Here is a 24,407-nt window from a genome sequence, read left to right as displayed (position 1 = left end):
AGACAAAGAGTAGGTTGAGGTGGGGGTAGAGGAGGGGCTGGGACAGCGTGGGGAGGGGTGAGCCGCAAACCGGGGCAGCGTCTGCAGAGCAAAGACTGAAGGAGCCCAGCTTGGGGGTGGGGGCTGCCCTCGGCCACTAGGAGCCCCAGGTGGAGCCCCGAGTGGCAGACTGTCGGGCACAGGGCCTGGAATCTGCATTTTGCCTTTGGGCGTCCCTGGGCAAGTCCTGCTAGGCCTCAGCATCCTCATCAGTAAGAGGAATGGTCCATCACTTCCTGGGATCCTGGGCTGGTTTGTGAGAGGGGCCAAGTGGAGGGGTGGGGAGCCTGGTGCACCAGGCCCCACCCGCTTAGTTCTCTGTATTGGGTTTCCTTTGATGAGAGGTTGGAACACTGTGGGTCTGGATGAGTGGAGACCCTGCCCCCTCCCACACCTCCAGCCTGAGAGTACCTGGGATCGGGGCAGGGAGAGCAGGGCTTCCTCTTGGTTGCCCTATTTGGGCATTTTTCAAGGACTTTTTTCCAAGTGTCTCCTATGCAGCCTCAGACTTCCAGGGAAGTGGGGGAGGGGCAAGCAGCTGTAATCACTGGCACTCCCTCATGTGACCTCCAAGCATTTAAGGCTCCGGGGTCGGCGCCTTTTTTTTTTTTTTTTTTTGGCCGCATCACTCGGCTTGTGGGCTCCTAGTTCCCCAACCAAGGATCGAACCCGCGTCCCCCGCATTGGAGGCGCAGAGTCTCAACCTCTAGACTGCCAGGGAAGTCACCTGGAATTGGGCTCTTGAAGATGCCTCAGAGTGGCCTCCAGAGAAAAGGGGAGGGTGATGATGGTGCCACATTTACTGCTGGGGTCCCCCTTGCGAGGGCCATGGGCAGGGGACTGAGCCTGCAGATCTGGGCAGTGGGATGTGAGGCGGCCCTCTAGGACCCCTCGCTTTTCTAACCCGCAGGTGAGAGGCTGGGAGAACTGAGGAGAAAGGGCCTCGCAGGAGGGGGAGCCCTGCAGACCTGGGGACACCTGAGGCCTCCTGTGAGGTATAACTGGACCCCTCTGAGTTTCGGGACATGGGGCATCTGAGGTCCTAACCCTGGCTTGTTCCTCCACCTCTCAGGGCCCGTCCCAGCCCCTTTACATAAGGTTCCAAGGCTGGGCCTCAGGTCAGGCCCGTGGCCATGGCCTTCACAGACCCGCTGGACGCCCTGGGTGGCATGGGTGGCTTCCAGCTGCTCTACACAGCCCTGCTGCTGCTGCCCTGCAGCCTGCTGGCCTGCCACAACTGCACTTCACAGCCTCCGTGCCCCGCCACAACTGCCAAAGGCCCGCCAACCACACTGCGGCCACTGTCAATGGCTCGGTGGCCTGGCTGAGGGCCACCGTACCCCTGGACCTGCTTGGGGCCCCCGAGCCATGCCGGCACTTCACACTTCCTCAGTGGGCCCTCCTGGACCCCAACACGTCCATCCACGGAGTGGCCACCAAGGGCCGCAAGGACGACTCGGTCTACGACCGCAGTGTTTTCCTGTCCACCATGGTGATAGAGGTCGGGGGAGGGGGGCGGGGGGCGGCCGTGGGGCTGCTGCCCGAGGCCGAGGCTAGAGCGTCCCTCCCTTCCCCGCACTGGGATCTGGTGTGTGAGGCCCGCGCCCTCCGAGACCTGGCTCAGTCTGTCTACATGGCTGGGGTGATGGTAGAATTACTTAAGAACTTGTTAAGATCCTACTTGTTAGGCAATTAAGTGCTTACATTTATAAAATATTTAAACTGTAAATTTAATTAACTAAATTAACAATTATATAAGTTATATAAGGCTTGTAAATTGAACCTAACAGCTAAAGGACATATCAAAATGAAAAACTTTTGTGCATCAAAGGACACTATCAACAGAGTAAAAAGACAACCTACAGGATGGGAGAAAGTATTTGCAAATCACATATCTGATAAGGGATTAAAGAGAACTCCTAAAACTCAACAACAACAAGAAACAAACAAACCAATTCAAAAACAGGCAAGGTGGACTTCCCTGATGGCACAGTGGTTAAGAATCCACCTGCCAAAGCAGGGGACACAGGTTTGAGCCCTGGTTCAGGAGGATCCCGCATGCCGCGGAGCAACTAAGCCCATGTGCCACAACTACTGAGCCTGCGCTCTAGAGCCCAAGCGCGACAACTACTGAAGCCCGCGCACCTAGAGCCTGTGCTCTGCGACAACAGAAGCCACCGCAATGAGAAGCCCGCGCACCGCAACAAAGAGTAGCCCCCGCTCAGCGCAACTAGAGAAAGCCCACGCACAGCAACAAAGACCCAATGCAGCCAAAAATATAAATAAATAAATTTTAAAAAAAAAAAGGCAAAGTACTTGAATAGACATTTCTCCAAGGATATACAAATAGCTGATAAGCACATGGAAAGATGCTCAGCATCACTAAGTGCTATGGACTGAATGTTTGTGTCCTCCCCAAAGTTCATATGTTGAAACCCTACCCCTCAATGTGATGTTATTTGAAGGTAGGGCCTCTGGGAGGTAATTAGATTAGTTCATGAAGGCAGGGCCCTTATGAAGGGATTAAAGCCCTAATAGAAAGAGGAAGGACCACAAGATTCATCTCTCTCTACCATGTGAGGATACAGTAAGAAGGCCATCACCTGCAAACCAGGAAGAAGATTCTCACCAGACACCAGTTTGGCGCCTTGATCTTGAACTTCCCAGCCTTCAGAACTGTAAGAAATAAATGTTTGTTTTTTAAGCCACCCAATTTATGGTCTTCTGTTATAGTAGACCAAACTGACTAAGGCACTAATCGTTAGGGAAATACAAGTCAAAACCACAATGAGATACCACTTCACACAAATAACAAGTGTTGTCAAGGATGTGAAGAAGTTTGAACCCTGTGCACTGCTGGTGGGAATGTAAAATGGTGCAGTCACTATGGAAAACAGTATGGTAGTTCCTCAAAAAATTACAAATAGAATTACCATATCAGCCAGCCATTTCACTTCTAGGTATACACCCAAAAGAATTAAAAGCAGGGATAAGAAGATGTATGTGTACACCAAGTGCCATAGCAGCATTATTCACAATAGCGAAAGCATGGAAGCAACCCAAGTGTCCATCAATGGGTGAAGAGATAAACAAAATGTGGTACATACATACAATGGAATATTATTTCGTCTTAAAAAGGAAAGAAATTCTGACACATGCTACAACATGAATGAATCTTTAGGACATTATGCTAAATGAAATAAGCCAGTTGCAAAAGGACAAATATTGTATCATTCTACCTATAGGAAGTACATAGACTAGTCAGACTCACAGAGACAGAAAGTAGAATGGTGGTTGCCAGGGGCTGGAGGGGAGGGAGGAATGGGCAGTTATTGCTTAATGGGTACAGAGTTTCAGTTTTGCAAGATGAAAACAGTTCTATGGATGGATGGTTATGATGGTGGTACAACAATATGAATGTACTTATGCCACTGAATTGTACACTTAAAAATGTTTAAAATGGTCAATTTTATGTTATGTATACTTTATCACAATTTTAAAAGTAAATAATTAAAAATAAAACAGGGAAGTTCCCTGGCGGTCCTGTGGTTAGGACTCAGCACTTTCATGGCTGTGACCTGGGTTCATTCCCTGGTTGGGGAACTAAGATCCCACAAGCTGCCAAAAAAACCCAAAAAAAAAACAATCAACAAAACAAAACAAAAAAGCTAAAGGACAAACTAGTTTTTTTAATTGGTAGCTTTAGGTGATGGTTTTTAATAACAGCTTTATTGATGTATAATTCACCTATCATAAAGTTTACTTTTTTAAGGTTCATAATTCTGTGGTTTTTAGTGTATTCACAGAGGCGTGCAACTATCACCACTGTCTAATTTTATGATATTTTCATCACCTCCAAAAAGAGACTCAGTACCCGTTAGGAGTCATTCCCCATTTCTCCCTTCTCCTAATACCTGGCAATCAATTATCTACTTTCTGTCTCTATAGATTTGCCTATTTTGAATATTTCATATAGACGGAACCATATAAAATCTGGCCTGTTGTGTCTGGTTTCTTTCACTTTGTATAATGCTTTCAAGGGTTATCCTCACTGTAGCATGTATCAGTGTGTCATTCCTTTTTATGCCCAAATAATAGTCCTTTGCGTGGATAAACCACACTTTGTTTAGCCATTCATCAGTTAGCTGTCGTTTGAGCTGTCTCTACTTTGAGGATATTGTGAATAGCGTGGCTCTGAACATTCGTGTACAAGTATTTGTTCGAATACCTGTTTTCAGTTCTTTTGGTTATATACCCAGGAGGGGAATTCCTGGGTCATCAGGTAACTCTGAGCAACTGCACAGTGGCTGCAACGTTTTCCATTCCCGCCAGCGAAGCAATGTATGAGAGCTCCAGTTTCTTCACATCCTTGCCCATACTTGTTCTTTTCCATTTTTTAAATTATGGTCATCCTAGTGGGTGTAAAGTGGTATCTCATTGCCGTTTTGATTTGCGTGTCCTTAATGACTAATCTGTTGCAAGCCTTTGAATAATTTTGATTAATTTTCAGAGTTCTGGGAAAGTTGATTTTAACATCTTTTGCCAGTGTTCACATGATTTACGCAGGAGAAGATTTTGCAGATCCTTACTCCGCCGTAAGGCCCACTGTCCTTGCTCACTCTTGGTGGACGGCATTGACGACATTACCCCCATCATCATGATGCAAGGTTGTTTCTGTTATACAACAGAGTCTAACAGCACAGTGGGAAAGGGACTGAGTACATTTTAGATCCCATCAGCTCATAGATTCTATAACTTTTACATCTTAGTTAATGTTCCATATCCTTTCTCCTTGTCAATACAAGCTTCTAGAAGCAGGAACGGTGGGTTGCTTTGCAGCCGTCCCTCTGGTTTCCAGCACTGTGTTTTGCCTGCTTAAAACATTTAATATGGGCTTCCCTGGTGGTGCGGTGGTTGGGAGTCTGCCTGCCGATGCAGGGGACATGGGTTCGTGCCCCGGTCCGGGAAGATCCCACATGCCGCGGAGCGGCTGGGCCCGTGAGCCATGGCCTCTGAGCCTGCACGTCCGGAGCCTGTGCTCCGCAACGGGAGAGGCCACAACAGTGAGAGGCCCGCGTAACACAAAAACAAAACAAAACAAAAAACATTTAATATAACCACTTGGGACATTATTTGGGTCTTTACAAATATTTTAAAGTTGTTTTGGGTTACGATGTTCTGAATCTAGACTCCAGATTTAGTCTGCATTGTCCAATGTGGTTGCTATTGGGTCCCTGTGGCTACTGAGATTGAAATTAATTAAAATTAAATAAAATTTAAAATGTAGTTCCTTGGTTTCGCTAGCCACATTCCAAGTGCACAGTAGCTACATGTGGCTAGTGGCTACTGTATCAAGCGGCACAGAGCTAGAAATTTCCACCATGACCCTGCTCTAGATAGTTCCTCTCCAGCTGTCTCAGAGCACAGGATCATCACTGTTGGGAAGTTGAAGGGGCACTGGGCATAGATTATCCTTCATTTGCAAGGAGGCAGCTCTTTTAATGGGTCCTGATTACTTTTTTAAAAATTAATTAATTTATTTTTATTTTTATTTTTGGCTGTGTTGGGTCTTTGTTGCTGCAAGCGAGCTTTCTCTAGTTTCGGGGAGCGGGGGCTACTCTTCATTGCGGTACATGGGCTTCTCATTGCAGTGGCTTCTCTTGTTGCGGAGCACGGGCTCTAGGCATGCGGGCTTCAGTAGTTGTGGCTCGTGGGCTCTAGAGCGCAGGCTCAGTAGTTGTGGCGCATGGGCTTAGTTGCTCCAAGGCATGTGGGATTGTCCCAGACCAGGGATCGAACCCGTGTCCCCTGAATTGGCATGCAGACACTGCGCCACCAGGGAAGTCCCCTGATTACTTTTAATGATAAGGTAATGGATAAAGAATATGATTTTCCTGGGTGATTTCCAACTACTAGACAAAAGTTTCCAGAGAGGATGACTGTGCAAAATACAAAAAAAAGAAAAAAAAAACAACCTTAAATAATGCTACCATTGTTATCTCTTCGGGGCAGCCTTTCATCAGCTCCCGGGGCACCAGGACCACTGCTCTCTTTATCAAGCACTCACCCCAAGGTCAGTCGTCATATAATCCTAGCCACAGCCCAGCCTTACCTGGAGAGAGAACCCAGCCAGGTCTCCTGGTTCCCCAGCCAGGGCTGCTCCCAGAATACCCCTCCCCTCTCACAGACCAGCCTCCCATCTCCGAAAGACTTAGTGAGGATTATAAAATAGACCCATCAAGCAGAGAGGGAGCAGCTGAGGAGCCCAAGTCAGGAGAAGGGCAGCCAGCCCACGTGGTCCTGGCCCAGTGCTGGCTTCAAGCCAAGGAAGGCTCTGGCATTAGCGAGAATGACTGTGAACACAGCTGACTTCATGGGTGTGCAACCTTGCAGTTGCTTGAGACCCCACGCCCAGAAGGGTCCCACATTTGGGTTAATGCTCTGCTGCTGCCATCTTGAAATTCTCAATCATTTCTGAACGAGGAGCCCTGAATTTTCACTTTGCACTGAGCCTTGCAAATTATGTGGCTGGTCCTGACCTTTTCCATGGAAGGCATTAATCTTCGAGCAAGAGACAGGACAGGCAGGGAGATGAGGGGAGTGAAGAGCTGGCCAGCAGCCATGGAGAGACAAGCAGGGGTCAGCGAGCTGCAGAGCCACCTCAGGGGCCCCTGGGGTCCAGGCATTTAAGGGGTAAATGCTTGCTTGTTGCAGAAACATAACTATTCAGAGAAATTCTTTTTCTTTTCTTCTTTTTTTTTTTTTGGCCACATGCGCAGCTTGTGGGATCTTAGTTCCCCAACCAGGGATCGAACCCGCACCCCCTGCAGTGGAAACGCAGAGTCTTAACCACTGGACCACCAGGGACCTCCTCTTCAGAGAAATTGTAATGACACATAACAAAGGTTTCCATGTTGTAACTTTGTTTTACCGTGATGTTAACAGTTTATTCTCTTCCCAAACTTTTGCCTGGTTTCATGTTAACAGGTAAAAGCTAAGAAGTGTTTGAAAGGAAATTCAACCAACAAACTTGTAAGGATAATTTTTCATTCAATATGCCAAACAAGACACTGCTATTTAACAGCAAGCCATACTACATGCAATACATTTTTGATGGTTTAAAAAGCAACAAAGTGACTTTAGAACATAAAGGAATACTTAAACATTACACACAGAAGAAGAAATAGCTAAATGTCCTCTTGTATCTGAAAAAGACTCAAAATGTTCTAGATTTTTTTTTCTTTTGGCCCGATTAGGAAAGAAGAAATAACTAATAAACTATGTAAATACATTAGTTAAAAGAAAACAAGATAAAGAAACAGGAAATAAATCAACTATAGTTCAATAAAAAAAAATAAAACTTTTCTTTTATGCCCACAAAAAAAAAAAAAGAAAGAAAGAAACGGGAAAGAACAGAATGTCAGAGTCAGCCTGCTAATTTTGATGAGGAAGCTATTGTAACTACTAACACAAATTGAAAATCTGCTGTTTACTAAAGTAGGAGGATGTATAACAACTGTAGCTTTAGTTCCATATAAATGGAGCTAAAAATGCACTACAGCTTGTGGTCACTTGCTAGCTACATGCACGCAGGTATTTTGGTATTTGTTTTGCTTTGTTCATTAATAAAAAATCAGCTAATTCAGGGGCTTCCCTGGTGGCGCAGTGGTTGAGAGTCCGCCTGCCGATGCAGGGGACACGGGTTCGTGCCCCGGTCCGGGAAGATCCCACATGCCGCAGAGCGGCTGGGCCCGTGAGCCGTGGCCGCTGAGCCTGCGCGTCCGAAGCCTGTGCCCCGCAGCGGGAGAGGCCACAGCAGTGAGAGGCCCACGTACCGCAAAAAAAAAAAAAAAAAAAAAATCAGCTAATTCTAAAAAACAAAACAAAACAGAAAAAAACTTGCCTTCCTCATAGCTCCATCTTCCCAGCGTGGCTTCCTGAAAGCTTATACTGTGCCCACAACCAGCCAGAAGAACATTTGGACTCATTAAACTTGCCCACCCCTCCAGCCCAAGAAGCTGAAGTGCTTGGGACAACAGCTCTCCTCTGGCTGGACCTCGGGGTGAAACACCTTAGAAGGGGAACAGCACTCCTCCTCGGCTGCTGTCCCCACCCACTCGCCAGCCTTGAGGGAGAGGGGCCGGGGAGGAACAGCTCTTCTTTGATAAATGGGGGTGGGGGTGGGGGGAGGCCAGAGGACCACAGGGGAAAAAGGAGTCGCCTCGGGCTTCCCTTCAGTGAGTGCTTCCTAAAGGGAGAAGCACAGTTCGTCTTGTACGCTCACATGATCCTTGGAGACACAACTCATCTCCCACAATGTCACCTGTAAGGACAGGATAAACAGCCAAACCTGGGGCCCAGCTCAGGCCAACCCTGGTTCTAGTTCACATCACGTCCTAAGGAAGAATGTCTAGATGCTGAGGATCGTGCACCTCCGAGCAGGGCTGGGACAGTGATGGGGAGAAAGATTGATGGCGTTTCCGTATTTTCCCTTTTATGCACAACACTCCCCAAACAAACACGTTGCCTTTTCTTCCTAAATTCTCACAGTACAGAGCGCTTGATTCAATTAAAACATGTGAGGGGACTTCCCTGGTCGTCCAGTGGTTAAGACTCCGCGCTCCCAATGCAGGGGCCTGGGTTTGATCCCTGGTCAGAGAACTAGATCCTGCTTGCTGTAACTAAAGATCCTGCATGCGGTAACGAAGATCCCGCACGCGGCAACGAAGATCCTGCATGCCACACTAAAGACCTGGTGCAGCCAAATAAATACATTAATTAATTTTTAAAAAATTAAAAAATAAAACATGTGAGTGGACTGACCACAACTGACCATAAATGCAGGGCCACCTAGTCCATACACCACACCTGAGTGAACTTGAAAAAGGTACCCCCTCCAGGAAGATGCAGCATCCTGGGCACCCAGCTTGGTGGGTGAATGGTGCCCACCCCACTCCCAGGGAGATACAGCTTCACAGTAGGATGCACAGCTTGGCCAGTAAAACATAGGCCCAATTTCAGCAGCCTGTCCTCACCCATTTGGCCAGGCCTCCTTGCTCAGTGAACAGCCTGCACAACTGCACTCAGAGGTTCTGCTTAATCACTAAACATTAAGCTGTTCTACAATAGGCGGAAAGCAATTTGCCTGGCCCAATTCCTATCATGTACAGTTTACTGATAATTCTTAAAGCCTCACAGTAATAGCTACTTTCTTTTTTTTTTTTTTTTTAAAGAGGAGGCTGTTAACTCAAGAGAGTCTCAGGAAATTTTCTGGTTATGTAAAAGAAAGTGAACAAAATGAGACAAGACTTAGAAAGATATTTGGGCAAAGGTGCAACAGAGGGATAGATGACTTGGTCTCCAGAGTCAGCTGGAGGTGAGTTCAGATTATGGCTACATGAGCTTGATAAGTCATTTAGCCTCAGTTTTGCCATCTGGAAAATGGAGATAATAACGTGCACCTCATCGGGCTATTCTGAAGATTAAAGGAGGTAACATTCATTTATTCATTCATTCATTCATTCAACTGACACTTACTAGCACTTGTTACATGCCAGGCACTGAAACACAACTGTGAATATATATATAGGGCGCCTACCATCTAGAATGGGGTCAAAAATAGTATAGGGCTTCCCTGGTGGCACAGTGGTTGGGAGTCCGCCTGCTGATGCAGGGGATGCGGGTTCGTGCCCCGATCTGGGAGGATCCCACGTGCCGCGGAGTGGCTAGGCCCGTGAGCTGTGGCTACTGGGCCTGTGCGTCCGGAGCCTGTGCTCCGCGGCAGAAGAGGCCACAGCAGTGAGAGGCCTGCGGACCACACACACACACAAAAAATTGTATAAAGTTTCCATTAAGATGAGTTATGAGAGAGTATGATGAAGGGTAATTGGCCTGGTCAGGTGGGTCAAGGAGAGTTTTTTGTTGGTCTGTGATCCGGAGAAAGAGTGGGAGCTACCAGGCAATGAGAGACCCAAGTAGAGAGAAGGGCATGTGCAAGGGTCCTGTGGCAGGAGGAAGCTTGGCTCATTCATGGAAGCTAGACCACTGGGGCTGGAGCACAGGAATCAAGGGGAAGAGTAATATCAGAGGCGGCTGGAGGGAGGTAGCTGGGGCCAGACTGGGCAGAGGCTTCAGGCCTCAATGAGGATGTGGTTCTTCATCCTATAAGCAATGGGAAATGAAAGATTGGTCTTAGGTTAGATGGGGCAAGAGGTGAGACGTGGCCGGTGTGACAGGATTACATTGCTTTTTGAAAAGATTGCTCTGGCTGCAGAGTAGAAAATAGATTGGAAGGTAGCCAGAGTGGTGTGGGGACCAATTGGTAGGTCACTCCAGTCATCCTGGTGAGATAGGATGGTAGCCTGGACTAGCATGGTGGTGATGGAAAGAGGAAGGCGGTTTCATTGGGAAGAGAAGAGTGAAATAAGCATATCTTGGAAATACTGCAGGTTCAGGTTCAAACCACCCCAATAAAGTGAATATTACAATAAAGCGAATATTACAATAAAGCGAGTCACATGAATTTTTTGGTTTTCCAGGGCATATAAAAATTTTGTTTATACTGTAGTGTATTAAATGTGCAGTAGTGGGGCTTCCCTGGTGGCGCAGTGGTTGAGAGTCCGCCTGCCGATGCAGGGGACATGGGTTTGTGCCCCAGTCCAGGAAGATCCCACATGCCGCGGAGCGGCTGGGCCCGTGAGCCATGGCCACTGAGCCTGCGCGTCCAGAGCCTGTGCTCCACAACGGGAGAGGCCACAACAGTGAGAGGCCCGCGTACCAAAAAAAAAAAAAAAAAAAAAAAAAAGTGCAATAGCATATGTCTAAAAAAGGTACATACCTTAATTCTAAAATATTTTATTGCTAAAAAAATGCTATCATCTGAGCATTCAACAAGTCATAGTAGTAACATCAAAGATCACTGATCACAGATCCCCATAAAAAATATAACTGGGGCTTCCCTGGTGGTGCAGCGGTTAGGAATCCACCTGCCAGTGCAGGGGACACGGGTTTGATCCCTGGTCCGGAAGATCCCACATGCCGCGGAGCAACTAAGCCCATGTGCCACAACTACTGAAGCCTGCACGCCTAGAGCCCGTGCTCCACAACAAGAGAAGCCACTGCAATGAGAAGCCCGCGCACCACAACGAAGAGTAGCCCCCGCTCACTGCAACTAGAAAAAGCTCGCACACAGCAATGAAGACCCAACGCAGCCAAAAATAAATAAATATTTTGTTTAAAAAAATGTCAATAATGAAAAAGTTTGAAATATTGCGAGAATTAAAATGTGACACGGAGACATAAAGTGACCAAATGCTGTGAAAAAAATAGTACCGATAGACTTGCTTGTTGAAGGGTTGCCACAAACCTTCAATTTAAGTGGAATAAAATGAGGTATGCCTATAAACAGAATAGGTGATGTGGCGGGAGGGGATGAGAGCTTTGTCGTGGGGACTTCTAGACTTCTGATGTGTGGGCCTAGGTGGACACTAGTGTCATTTTCTGGGACAGACAATGCTAGAAGAGGACCAGGTTGTACGCGAAACCCTAATTTAGTTTTGGGAATGCTGAACTTAAGATGCTTCCTCTCTAAAAGAGGCACGAAAAAAGCAGTTGTGCCTGTATCTCTGCCTCAGAGGAAATGTCTGAGCTAGAGATAAAAATCCATGTTGGGAGTTCCCTGATGGCCTAGTGGTTAGGATTCCAGGCTTCCACTGCCGTGGCCCAGGTTCAATCCCTGGTTGGGGAACTGAGATCCCAGAAGCTGTGCGGCACGGCCAAAAAAAAAAGAAAACTCCATGAGTCATCCGTGTAGAGGTGGCGCCTGGGGTGAGACTGCCTCCACACCACTTGGATCATTTGTAAACTTAAAAAAATGATATACCTTCTTGTGTATGCTTGTTCTGTAATCAAATCACCGAATAAATATTTTAAACTTTTTACTCCTAAAGATTTTGTACAATATAAGAATTCATCCAGCCAAGAAGGATGTGAGTTCAAGGGAAGCTCCCACGCACAGAAATCTCAGAAAACCTATGTTAGTTATCTATTGCCATGAAACAAATTCAGCAGCTTAAAGCAACAAACATACTATCTCACAGATTCTATGGGTCAGGAGCTGGGGGGAGCTGAGCTGGGTGCTTCTGCCTCAGGGTCCCTCATGAGGTCGCAGACAGAATGTTGGCTGGGGTGGCATCATCTGAAATCTGGACGGGGCTGGAGGATCTGCTTCCAAGGTGCTCATTCATGGCTATGGGCAGGAGGCCTCAGTCTTTGCTGTGTACATCTGTCCCTAGGACTGCTTGGGTGTCCTCATGACATGGCAGCTGGTTCCCTCAGAGCAAGTGAACGGAGAGAGGCTGGCTTTTATGTCCTCATTCCAGATGTCACACACGGGCTCTTCCACCACATTCAGTCCACTAAAATCAAGTCACTAAGTCCAGGTCACACACAAGGGGAGGGGGATGAGGCTTCACTTTTTTTTTTTGGTACGCGGGCCTCTCACTGTTGTGGCCTCTCCCGTTGTGGAGCACAGGCTCTGGACGCGCAGGCTCAGAGGCCATAGCTCACGGGCCCGGCCGCTCTGTGGCATGTGGGATCTTCCTGGACCGGAGCACGAACCCGTGTCCCCTGCATCGGCAGGCGGACTCTCAACCACTGCGCCACCAGGGAAGCCCGAGGCTTCACATTTTAAAGGGAGAAGTATCAACGAACTTGTGGACATATTTTAAACCTCTAAACTGAAATTACACAGTCAAATTCTTTGACAAGAATCAACTCCTTTCTCTGGGTTTCTCCATGGCCTTCCACATTCAGAGGGAGTGGCTGTTGTACCCATATCCACTGATTTCCTTGGCTCTTCAGTAACCACCTGTAATTAAGCCCAGGGCTTTCATTTTGTCCTTCTGAGAACACAAAAGGTGAGTTGTGAGCTGGGAACTGACACTGATGAAGCCCTGACTGTCTACACTGGTTCTTCACAGCTCCTTCATCCTTCAGATTCTGGTCCTCAGCTTTGCATGAAACAACAAACATGCATCACATGTTTGTTGTGATGGAAACAACATACAACATGTATCACATCCTCAGAGATAACCAGGATCTGGAGAAGTGGTCCCCGCTAAACTCATTTTTGAGAGATTACTTTATAAATACTTAGAATAATTCATAAACCAGAACACCTCTGTGCTTGTGGCCTCCCAGGAATCTTTTAGGCCTTATGAATGCAGGTCCACCTAGGGCCATACGGAGCCACTCTGGGCATCTCCAAGAGGACCTGGTCAGCCACCAGGGATTAACTGCATCCAAACACCCAGCCTGCTGGGCTCTTCCTTCAGGAAGCAGGACAAAGGAGTAGAGATGGATGCCCTTGGAGAAGCAACAATGTCCATGCCCAGCTTCCTCCAGCCACACCAAGGACCTCAAGACACAAGCTCAGCCTTGCCTGGTTCTGAACCAATCTGGACCAAGGTGAGCATGGGAATCCTCATATCCAAGGTGCCAGCTTGGGCAACTTCTGGGCACCAGAGCTGCATGAGTTAGAGTACACAGAAAGCCACAATAATAGTGGCCTTAAAATTGTATTATTATTGTGATCACTATTTTGGCTACGCCGGGAAGCTTGTGGGATCTTAGTTCCCCAACCAGGGATTGAACCCAGGCCCTTGGCAGCGAAAGCACTGAGTCCTAACCACTGGACCACCAGGGAATTCCCTAAAAAATTAATTTCTTCTGTAATAAGCCAGGCATAAGCCTCAGGGCTGGGAAGAATATGTCTCTACAGCATCAGACACCCAAGGTTATTCTCTTTGTAGCTCTGTCGTCCCTTGAGCATTTCCTTTGTTCTCAGAGTCCCCATTCCAGATGGCTACAACCACGTCCCCATTCCAGCCACAGGGAAGGGAAAGAAGGGGAAGTGCGGGCATGCCCTTTCTTCCTCTTAAGGGCACAGCCCAGAGGATGCCTACTCACATGCTATCGGACAGAGCCTGGTCACATGGCCACACCTGGCTGCAAGGGAGGCTGGGAGATGCAGTCCTGATTCTGGGGAGCAATGGGCCCAGCTAAAAAGCAGGAGTGTCTTGGCATAAGAAGAAAAATATGGATATGGGGCAACTAGCTGTTCCCACCATCAGAGTTCTGTCTAATCCCTGCCACGCGCATAAGTAGGATAGTTTACATTTATCGAGAGCATTCCAGGCACCAAGCATTGTGCAAGGGTTTCACTTACATTATCACACAATTTTCACAAGCCTTACACTTACTGAGATTCAGGAATATCGGCAAATTTTTCCAGTCCACCCAATAGTGCAAGCAAAGCCTGCATTTGGACCACCCAGCTAATATTCCACATCTGAACCATGATCTAGAACAGCACCAGTAGAAATATAACGCAAGTTACATGTGTAATTTAAAGTTCTCTAGTGGCCACATTAAAAAAAGTAAAAAGAAATTAATTTATAGGGACTTCCCTGGTGGTCCAATGCTTAAGAATCCGCCTTTCAATGCAGGGGACACGGGTTGGATGCCTGGTCAGGGAACTAAGATCCCACATGCCGCGGGCAACTAAGCCCACACGCTCTAGAGCCCGCGTGCCACAACTACTGAGCCTGCATGCTCTGGAGCCTGCGTGCCATAACTAGAAAGAAGCCCACGTGCCGCAACTAAGACCCAATGCAGCCAAACAAATAAATATATTTTTTAATCTATTGTGACTTGTCAGAAAAATGAATAAATAGGCACATTATTTTTTTAAAAGAAATTAATTTATAATATACATTATAGTAAAATATAACATTTTAACCCAATATTTTGGGTTAAATATGTAACCAATATAAAGCATTATTAATGAGATATTTTACATTTTTTCGTTGGTCTCTAGCCAACACTCCAATGCCCGGATGCTTCCTTCACATGTGTCAACTCATTTCATTTTCACAGCCATCCTGGAGTCCACCTGGTTTTATACCCATTTGACAAACTGGGAAACTGAAGGGCTCAAAGCCAACTTGAATGGACAGAGTGGAAATCTGCACCCAGTCTACGCTGGCATCTCTACTGGCTGCTGGACCCTAAGCAAAGCATTCCAACCTCCACTTCTTTCCTTTGGTCAATAAACACCTCCTGAGAGCATCTACCTGCCACACGTCAGGCACCAGAATATAAGAACAGACATGTGGGACTTCCCTGGTGGCGCAGTGGTTACGAATCCGCCTGCCGGTGCAGGGGACACAGATTCGAGCCCTGGTCCGGGAGGATCCCACATTCCACAGAGCAACTAAGCCCGTGCACCACAACTAATGAGCCTGCACTCTAGAGCCCGCGAGCCACAACTACTGAAACCCGCGTGACTATAGCCCGTGCTCCACAAGAGAAGACACTGCAGTGAGAAGCCCGCTCACCACAATGAAGAGTAGCCCCTGCTCACTGCAACTAGAGAAAGCCTGCACACAGCAATGAAGACCCAACGCAGCCAAAAATTAATTTAAAAAAAAAAACATTAAAAAACAAGAACAGACATGTAATCTGCCCCAGGGAGCTTACAGTAAAATGAGCTGGAGAGATATGAATCCAAGAAGGAAAAATGTGAAATTAAAGCTGTGATAAGGGTCATGAAGGAGAGACTCTGGAGGTCAAGGAAGAAGGCCTGAAAAAGAGGAGCTGGACCACAGCAGGGACTAAAGCTCTGTGGCAGGTGGACCAGTGTGGCCTGAGACAGGAGAACAAAGGCTGGACCTTGGGGGTCCAAAGGTAAGAGGAACCCACTGAAAGGGTTCTACGCAGGAGCTGGGGCTGACATGACCATACTTGAATTGCAAACAGATCGCAGTGGCCATAATAAGGAAACGATCTGGGCAGTAGAGGCTAGTCGCAGTAATGCACACCGGGTTGCCTTAGGAGTAAGGACTACACAGGAGAGGAACCCAGTAGGGTGAGTGCGCACTAGACATCAGCTGCTGGTATGGCCCCGGCCCTCAGTCCTCCGCGGATGTACAGTCTTTGTAACACCCCTCCCCCTCCCACCACCTCCGCACCACGGGGCCAACGCAGCGCCTCAGACGTGGTAGTAAGTCAATAAACTGTAGTTAATTGGTTCAAGGTTCATAGCTTTGTTTTTTAAAATCTTGCCTCCCCCTCTCCAGAAAGCCTTAGTTTCCCATAGCAACAGCATGGGGAATCTGGGAAGGGTTTGAATAACAATCCTGCAGAAGCGCAGTCCCTGGGACTGTGCCACACTACCGCCACCTGGTGGTAACATGTCCACACTGCAGAGCAGTGCCCGCCAGGCAATATTAGTGTCAAAAATAAATAAAAGATAACATTAATGAAGTGTACAAATAAAAATGGTTAAGATGGTAAATTTTCGGTTATGTTTTTTACCACAATAAAAATAAATAAAATGATAAAAGTATAAAATAAATAAAATTATTATATATAGAATGGAATAAAACTTTTTTAATAAATTAAAAGTGTAAAATAAGTCCTTTCTCACTTGACTTAGGATATAACATTGCTTAATCTTGGGATTATGTTGTAGTCTCAAAATTTACTTCTCATTATTATAAATTACATTATTACATGACAGTTCAAAGTATTTCTGTCCTATCTCTACACTTCCCTCAAGCTCTTTAAAATTTTATTTGGCAAACTTCGGGGGGGTGTATATAACTATATACTATTATACATGTATTATTAATTATGCTATATAGTATATAAAATATTATATGCTATATTTATATATACTGCTGCTCTTGGCTCAAAAGCCACCCTTTATTAAGTTTGCATTTTCCAAACAGATTCTCAGCATCGTGTCCCATATGATTTCCACTTTGTGTCAGCTCTTGCTGGGGTACAGAATACATGTGACCTATCTACCCTGTGTGAGCCAACAGCAGTGTACAACTGGCCCTGACCTTAAGGCTTTCAATCATTTCTAGCAAATGTGAGGTCCATGAGGTCCCCATTTGCAATCAAAGTCCAGGATCCGTGACAGGAGATGGTTTGAAATCTCACCTCATTGTTCCCTGGGAGTTCCCCACAATAGTTTTGCTACACCTACTCACAGCTGCAATATAAAAGAAGTGGTCCACAGTTTAGTCTGTTCCTTATCAGCAATGCAACCTCCAGCAAATTATCTAAACTCTCCAAGTTTGTAGAATCCCTATCAGTAAAATGGGACTAACAACGTCTTCCTTGCATGTGCTAAAAATGTGCTAAAAATAAAGTGATAAGGTATAGTAAAAGCATTATAAGCTGTAAAGCACTATGCAAATATTGTATTCCTATGTTAAGATGGGATTCTCTCTGCTTTTTTGGTTTTGGGGGGTTTTGTTTGTTTGGGGCTGCAGTTAAAACATAAACTTGTGTTGGAGACCTGGGCTGGGCTGGATCTGCCTCAACCTTTAAGCTAGAACTCTCTCCAGACATGTCACTTCCCTCTCTGAGTTTCCTTATTTGCATGTGGGAAACAGAGGTAACAATACCAATAACTCAGGGATTGCATCATCATTACATGACACAGTGAAGGTCAAAGCTGTCCCAGAGCAGGTGTGCAGTACCTGGTAGCCAAGGGCTCTCTTAGAGCACAGGCTGGTCTGGAAGGCCCCCCAGAGAGTGGCTGTTCCCTGACTGGCCACACGGCCACGTGGGCCAGAAGCTGCGCCTCTCTCCACCATAGATAGCCTGGGTTTTATGCCCACAGACAGACTTTATATTGAGAGAACAGCATGTCACTGCATGAAACATTGTATTTTATTCCCTGACCAAACTGTTCCTTTGAGATGACAAGCCACTCGAAAAACTAACGATAAACCCTACCCACCTCAGTCCTTCAGGATATGAAGGTTTTTTATGGCTTAACAGGAATTATATTATTTTCTTTAATGTGAGATACTATATAACGAGCACTTATATTGGACTATATTGCTTACAAAACACAGCTACATGAACTTTTTAAAATAAAAGCTTTATTGAGATAATTCACCCTTTCAAAGGGTACCATTTGATGTTTTTTAGTATATTCACAATGTTGTATATTCACACTATTGTGCAACCATCACCACTATCAACAGCTAGTATATTTTGATCACCCCAAAAAGAAACCCTGTACCGATTAGCAATCACTCCCCATTCTCCCCTCCCCAACCCCTACAACCACAAATCTACTCTCTGTCTCCACCAGTGTCTATTCTGAATATTTCACATGAATGGAAATATACAATATGTGGCCTTTTGTTTCTGTCTTATCTCATGTAACATAATGCTTTCAAGTTTCAGCCATGTTACAGTATATATCAGTAACCTTATTCCCTTTTATTTACTGAATAATATCCCATTGTATGGATATACCATATTTTATTTGTCCATTCATGTCGATGGACATTGGAGTTGTTTCCACTCTTGGGCTATTATAAATAGTGCTGCTATGAATATTTTTATAGAAGCATTTTGTGTACACATATGCCTTCGATTCTCTTGGGTACATACCTAGGAGAGGAATTGCTGGATCATAGGGCAATTCTATGTTTAACTACTTGAGGAACCACCAGACTGTTTGCTTCACCATTTTGTATTCCCACCAGCATGTTTGAGGGTTCCAATTTCTTCACAAATTCAACAACATTAGCTGTTGTTCATCTTTTTTTGTTATAGCCATTCTATTGTGAAGTAATATGATTTGCATTTCTCTAATGACTAATGAGGTTAGACATATTTTCATGTTTTATTGGCGATTTATATATCTTCTTTAGGAAAAAGTCTATTCAAGTCCTTTGCCCATTTCAAATTGGGCTGTTTGTCTTTTTGTTATTTAGTTATGAGTTCTTTATGTATTCTGGAAAATAGACACTTATCAGATATATGATTTGCAAATATTTTCCCCTATTCTGTGGATTATTTTTTCACTTTCTTGATAGTGTCCTTTGATGCACAAATTTTTAAATTAAAGTGAATATTTTATCATTTTAAAACTGACATGCTATTATATCCATTAACTAAAAGAGGAAATCATTCTCTTGTGGTATTGAGTACAATTCAGCAGCCGTTCCTAATAAACTCTAAGTAAAATAGAACTAGAAGAAAATAACTAAATTCTGATTGTGCATTCTTAACACAAACCAGTAGCAACCATCAAGCCAAATGAGGTCATCCTGAAAACACTGCCATCAGATACAGGAAGAAGACAAGGATGTCCACTGTGATTCAATAATGTTTTCAAGGTTTGGATTAGTGTAAAAGGTAAAGCAATTAAATTAACTAAAGAAATATTAGAAGAATAGTTGCATACGCTTAGGTTGGGAAGATCTTATTAAGCAAAGTAGGAAACCTAAAAGTCATAAGGGAAAAGATAGACATAAAAGTTGTAAAACTTTGGATGAAGAAACGTGGTTAAAAGGTAGATTGGGGAAGAAAACACAGGCAAGATGCTCTTTGACATAGGTCTTAGCAATATTTTTTTTGGATATGTCTCCTCAGGCAAGGGAAACAAAAGCAAAAATAAACAAATGGAACTACATCAAACTAAAAAGCTTTTGAATGGTGAAGGAAACTATCAACAAAACAAAAAGGCTGCCTACTGAATGGGAGAAAAAATTTGCAAACGATATATCTGATGAGATGTTAATATACAAACTATACAAAGAACTCATATAACTCGACATCAAAAAACAACCCAATTTTAAAAGTAGGAAGAAAACCCAAATAGACATTTTTCCGAAGGCATAGAGATGGCCAACAGACACATGAAAAAATGTTCAGCATCACTAAACATCAGAGAAATGCAAATCAAAACCACAATATCACCTCACACCTGTAAGAATGGCTATTATCAAAAAGACAACAGGGACTTCCCTGGTGGTGCAGTGGTTAAGAATCCACCTGCCGGGCTTCCCTGGTGGCGCAGTGGTTGAGAATCTGCCTGCTAATGCAGGGGACACGGGTTCGAGCCCTGGTCTGGGAAGATCCCACATGCCGCGGCGCAACTAGGCCCGTGAGCCACAACTACTGAGCCTGCGCGTCTGGAGCCTGTGCTCCACAACGAGAGAGGCCGCGATAGTGAGAGGCCCGCGCACCGCGATGAAGAGTGGCCCCCACTAGCCACAACCAGAGAAAGCCCTCGCACAGAAGCGAAGACCCAACACAGCCAAAATTAAATAAACAAATAAATGAATAAATAAAAAGCTAAGCATTTGAAGCTCTTTAAAAAAAAAAAAAAAAAGAATCCACCTGCCAATGCAGAGGACACGGGTTTGATCCCTGGTCTGGGGAAGAGCCCACATGCCGCGGAACAACTAAGCCTGTGCACCACAACTACTGAACCTGCACTCTAGAGCCCGCAAGCCACAACTACTGAGCCCACGTGCCACAACTACTGAAGCCCGTGCACCTAGAGCCCGTGCTCTGCAACAAGAAGCCGCTGCAATGAGAAGCCCGCACACTGCAACGAAGAGTAGCCCCACTCTCTGCAACTAAAGAATGCCCGTGTGCAGCAACGAAGACCCAACGCAGCCAAAAATGAATAAATAAAATAAATAAAAATTTTAAAAAAGACAACAAATAAGCGTTTGCGAGGATGTAGAAAAAGGGAACACTTGTGCGCTGTTGGTGGGAATGTAAATTGGTGCAGCCACTATGGAGAACAGTATGAAGGTTACTCAAAAAATTAAAAGTAGAACTACCATAACATCCAGTAATTCCGCTCCTGGGTATTTTTCCAAAGAAAAGGAAAACACTAATTAAAAAAGCTCTCTGCACCTTTATGTTCATAACAGCATCATTTACAATAGCCAAGATATGGAAGCATCCTAAGTGTCCATCAATAGATGAATGGATAAAGAAAATGTGATATATATATATATATATAGATAGATGGACAGATATAGATACATATACATACACACACACACACACACAAGGAAGTATTACTCAGCCATAAAAAAGAATGAACTCTTGTGACAGCATAGATGGACCTAGAGGATATTATGCTAAGTGAAATAAGTCAGACAGAGAAAGACAAAAATTGTATGATTTTGTTTATATGTGGAATCTAAAAAACCAAAACAGGACTTCCCTGGTGGGGCAGAGGTTAACAATCCGCCTGCCAATGCAGGGGACATGGGTTCGAGGCCTGGTCCGGGAGGATCCCACATGCCACAGAGCAACTAAGCCCATGGGCCACAACTACTGAGACTGCACTCTAGAGCCCGTGAGCCACAACTACTGAGGCCCACAAGCCTAGAGCCCGTGCTCTGCAACAAGAGAAGCCCCTGCTCCCTGCAGCTAGAGAAAGCCCTCATGCAGCCAAATAAATAAATAAATAAAATAAAAAACCAAAACAAATGAACAAACATAACAAAACAGAAACAGAGTCATAGATACAGAGAATAAATAGGCATTTGCCAGAGGGGAGGGGTGTGGAAGGAGGAGAGAAATAGGTAAGGGAGATAAAGAGGTACAGACCTCCAATACAAAATAAATGAGTCACAGGAATGAAATGTACAGGGTGGGGAATATAGTCAATAATTTTGTAATATCTTTGTATGGTGACAGATGGTAACTAGACTTATCGTGGGATCATTTTGAAATGTACAGAAATATCGAATCACTCTGTTGTGCAACAGGTACTAGCATAGTGTTGTAGGTCAACTATACTTCAAAAACAAACAAAATCATAGAAAAAGAGATCAGATTTGTGGTTACCAGAGGCAGGGGTGGGGTGATACGGAATTGGATGAAGGTGGTCAAAAGTTACAAACTTCCAGTTAAGATATGTAAGTACTAGGGATGTGATGAACAACATGATAAATGTAATTAACGCCATTGTACATTATATATGAAAGTTGTTATGATAGAAAATCCTGAGTTCTCATCACATACACAAGTTTGGTGGGGTTTTTTTTTTTTCTATTTCTTTAATGTACCTCTAGGAGAGATGGATGTTCACTAAACTTCTTGTGGTCATCATTTCATGATGTATGTAAGTCAAATCATTATGCCGTACACTTTAAACTTTTACAATGCTGTATGTCAATTATATCTCAATAAAATTGGAAGAAAATAAAATAAAAATACCTCTGCTAAAAAAAAAAAAGACAGGTTGGGAAAAAAAATGTGTGCAACACATTTGATGGACAGTGGTTATTGTCTATGGCAGGGGTCTGCAAACATTTTTTGTAAAGAGACAGACAGTAAATATTTGAGGGCCACAAGGTCTCTGTCACCACTGTTCAAGTCTGTCTCTGTAGCACAAATGCAACCATAGACCATTCATATACAAATAAGCATGGCTGTGTTCCAAGAAAACTTTATGGATACTGAAGTTTGCATTTCATATCATTTCCATCATACATCATAACATCATGGAATATTCTTCTTCTTTTTTTCTCCAACCATTAAAAAATGTAAAAACTGGAAATTCCCTGGCAGTCCAGTGGTTAGGACTCCACGCTTTTACTGCCATGGGCCCGGGTTCAATGTCTGGTCAGGGAACTAAGATCCCGCAAGACACCCAGCATGGCCAAATAAATAAATAACTGAATAAATATGTAAAAACTATTCTTAACTTATAGGCCTCATAAAAACAGGTACCTGGTCAAATTTGGCCTAACGGCCGTAGTTTACAACCCCTGATCTTTGATATACAAAAACTCCTGCTACTTGGTAAGAAAGGCAAAGGACAAAGGATGTAAACCTGCAGAAAAGGAAATCCAAACGGTCAGTAAGCATTTGTAACAGGATATGGAGAGATTTTTTTCCTGTTAACAGAGTAAATATATGACAAATAATCCCACATTCTAGAGGGAGGGTCTTGACATGCTCTTGAAAGCTTTCTAGAAGACGCCAGAACCAGTCCTTTGACTATCAACCCCCATCACCCACCTCCAGATAATAACAGACAGCTAATGATTCAGAAAAGGAAAGAGAAGGGGGGTCAGTGTCATACTTAGCCTATTTGACACCCAGAACAGATGATTTTTAAACTCTCTCTCCACTTTACGAGATTATTTTGGTAATTATCATGAAATGAAGCTATACCCAATATTGAAGACATTACATATTTCAAAATAGATCATGTCATTGTTCCAGTAACTTCCTCTTTTGCTTTTTTTCTTTGTTGTGCTCTATTGGGCCAATGTCTTTTCCTGTTGGAACAGTGCCCTCTTCACATGCTATAAAGGGATTCTGCAGATGTAGTTATGTGCCCAAATCAGATGACCTTAAGAAAGCGACATTATCAATGTGGTCCTAACCTAATAACATGAGCCCATTAAAAGCAGTGTCTCTGGCTGGTGGAAGAAACCTCTAGAAAGGAATGTAACTTAGCTGACACTTTGATTTCAGCCTTACTGAGAACCCAGACATGCTGTGCCCAGACTTCTGACCTACAGATCTGTGGGCTAATAAATGAACGTTGTTTTATGCCACTAAATTTGTGATAAATTATTACATAGCAATAGAAAACAAATATACGCTCTACTGCCCATACCCAGGTGGACTCCTCCCACCCTCTGCCCTTGGTACCCACCAGTAAAAAGCCTTAGGGGAATGTAAGGTGGTTTTCCCTCTCCAGCCCTCCCCCAACTGTGGTTAGTATGCAGACTACACCCTGTTTCACACGGCCGGACTGAGGACAAGACAGGGCTCTGCCTGGCTCATCTCATGTCCTGAGGTGCCCGCTAAAAGTCTTTGGTCTCTTTAGTGCAGTCGTGAGAATTACTGCTCTAGTGATACCCTATACTTTCCTACCTTTGGATGCTCAGTTTCCTTTTTTTTTTTTTTTTTTTTGCGGTACGCGGGCCTCTCACTGTTGTGGCCTCTCCCGTTGCGGAGCACAGGCTCCGGATGCGCAGGCTCAGCGGCCATGGCTCACGGGCCCAGCCGCTCCGCAACATGTGGGATCTCCCCGGACCGGGGCACGAACCCGCGTCCCCTGCATCGGCAGGCGGACTCTCAACCACTACGCCACCAAGGAAGCCCTCAGTTTCCATTTTTTAATTGTACTTTTTTATCGTAAATTTAAAAACGAAGAGCATCTTTGTTCATAAAACTTTGAATTTTGGCTGGTTTTCTTAGGATAAGAAATGCTGAGTCAAAGCGGATGAACATTTTTAAGGCTCCTGACATACACCGCCAAGGTTTTCTAGAGACTCCACCCATCTACCATCCCATTAGTCAAGTATGATGCCTAAGGTTATTTTATCTAAGCTGAGCCAGTGGAGATTTTGGGTCAAAGAATTAGGAGATATTTCGGGGGAAGACCCTCTTCTCATTTTACCTCTGAACTCTCTCCCCCTTAGGGACCCATCTTCACGCTCAAGCTTCCAGTAGCCTAATGGGAACCTCTACCTGGAAATTCCAAAGGTACCCAAACTTGA

At 44.8% G+C, this 24,407-nt stretch overlaps 1 protein-coding gene across 1 annotated transcript; it reads left to right on the top strand.

Annotated features, from left to right (window-relative positions):
- The first annotated feature begins 1,172 nt into the window (after window positions 1-1,172).
- LOC132494092 (solute carrier family 22 member 20-like) lies at window positions 1,173-24,365 on the top strand. Its single transcript, XM_060105131.1, is given in 4 exon segments — window positions 1,173-1,275; window positions 1,278-1,540; window positions 1,592-1,687; window positions 24,330-24,365. Coding segments are annotated over 4 exon segments (498 nt in total).
- Window positions 24,366-24,407: the final 42 nt, after the last annotated feature.

This window comes from Mesoplodon densirostris, chromosome 7 (genome assembly GCF_025265405.1).
Source record: "Mesoplodon densirostris isolate mMesDen1 chromosome 7, mMesDen1 primary haplotype, whole genome shotgun sequence".
Classification (NCBI taxonomy): domain Eukaryota; kingdom Metazoa; phylum Chordata; class Mammalia; order Artiodactyla; family Ziphiidae; genus Mesoplodon; species Mesoplodon densirostris.
This window is presented reverse-complemented; position numbering and strand designations above follow the sequence as displayed.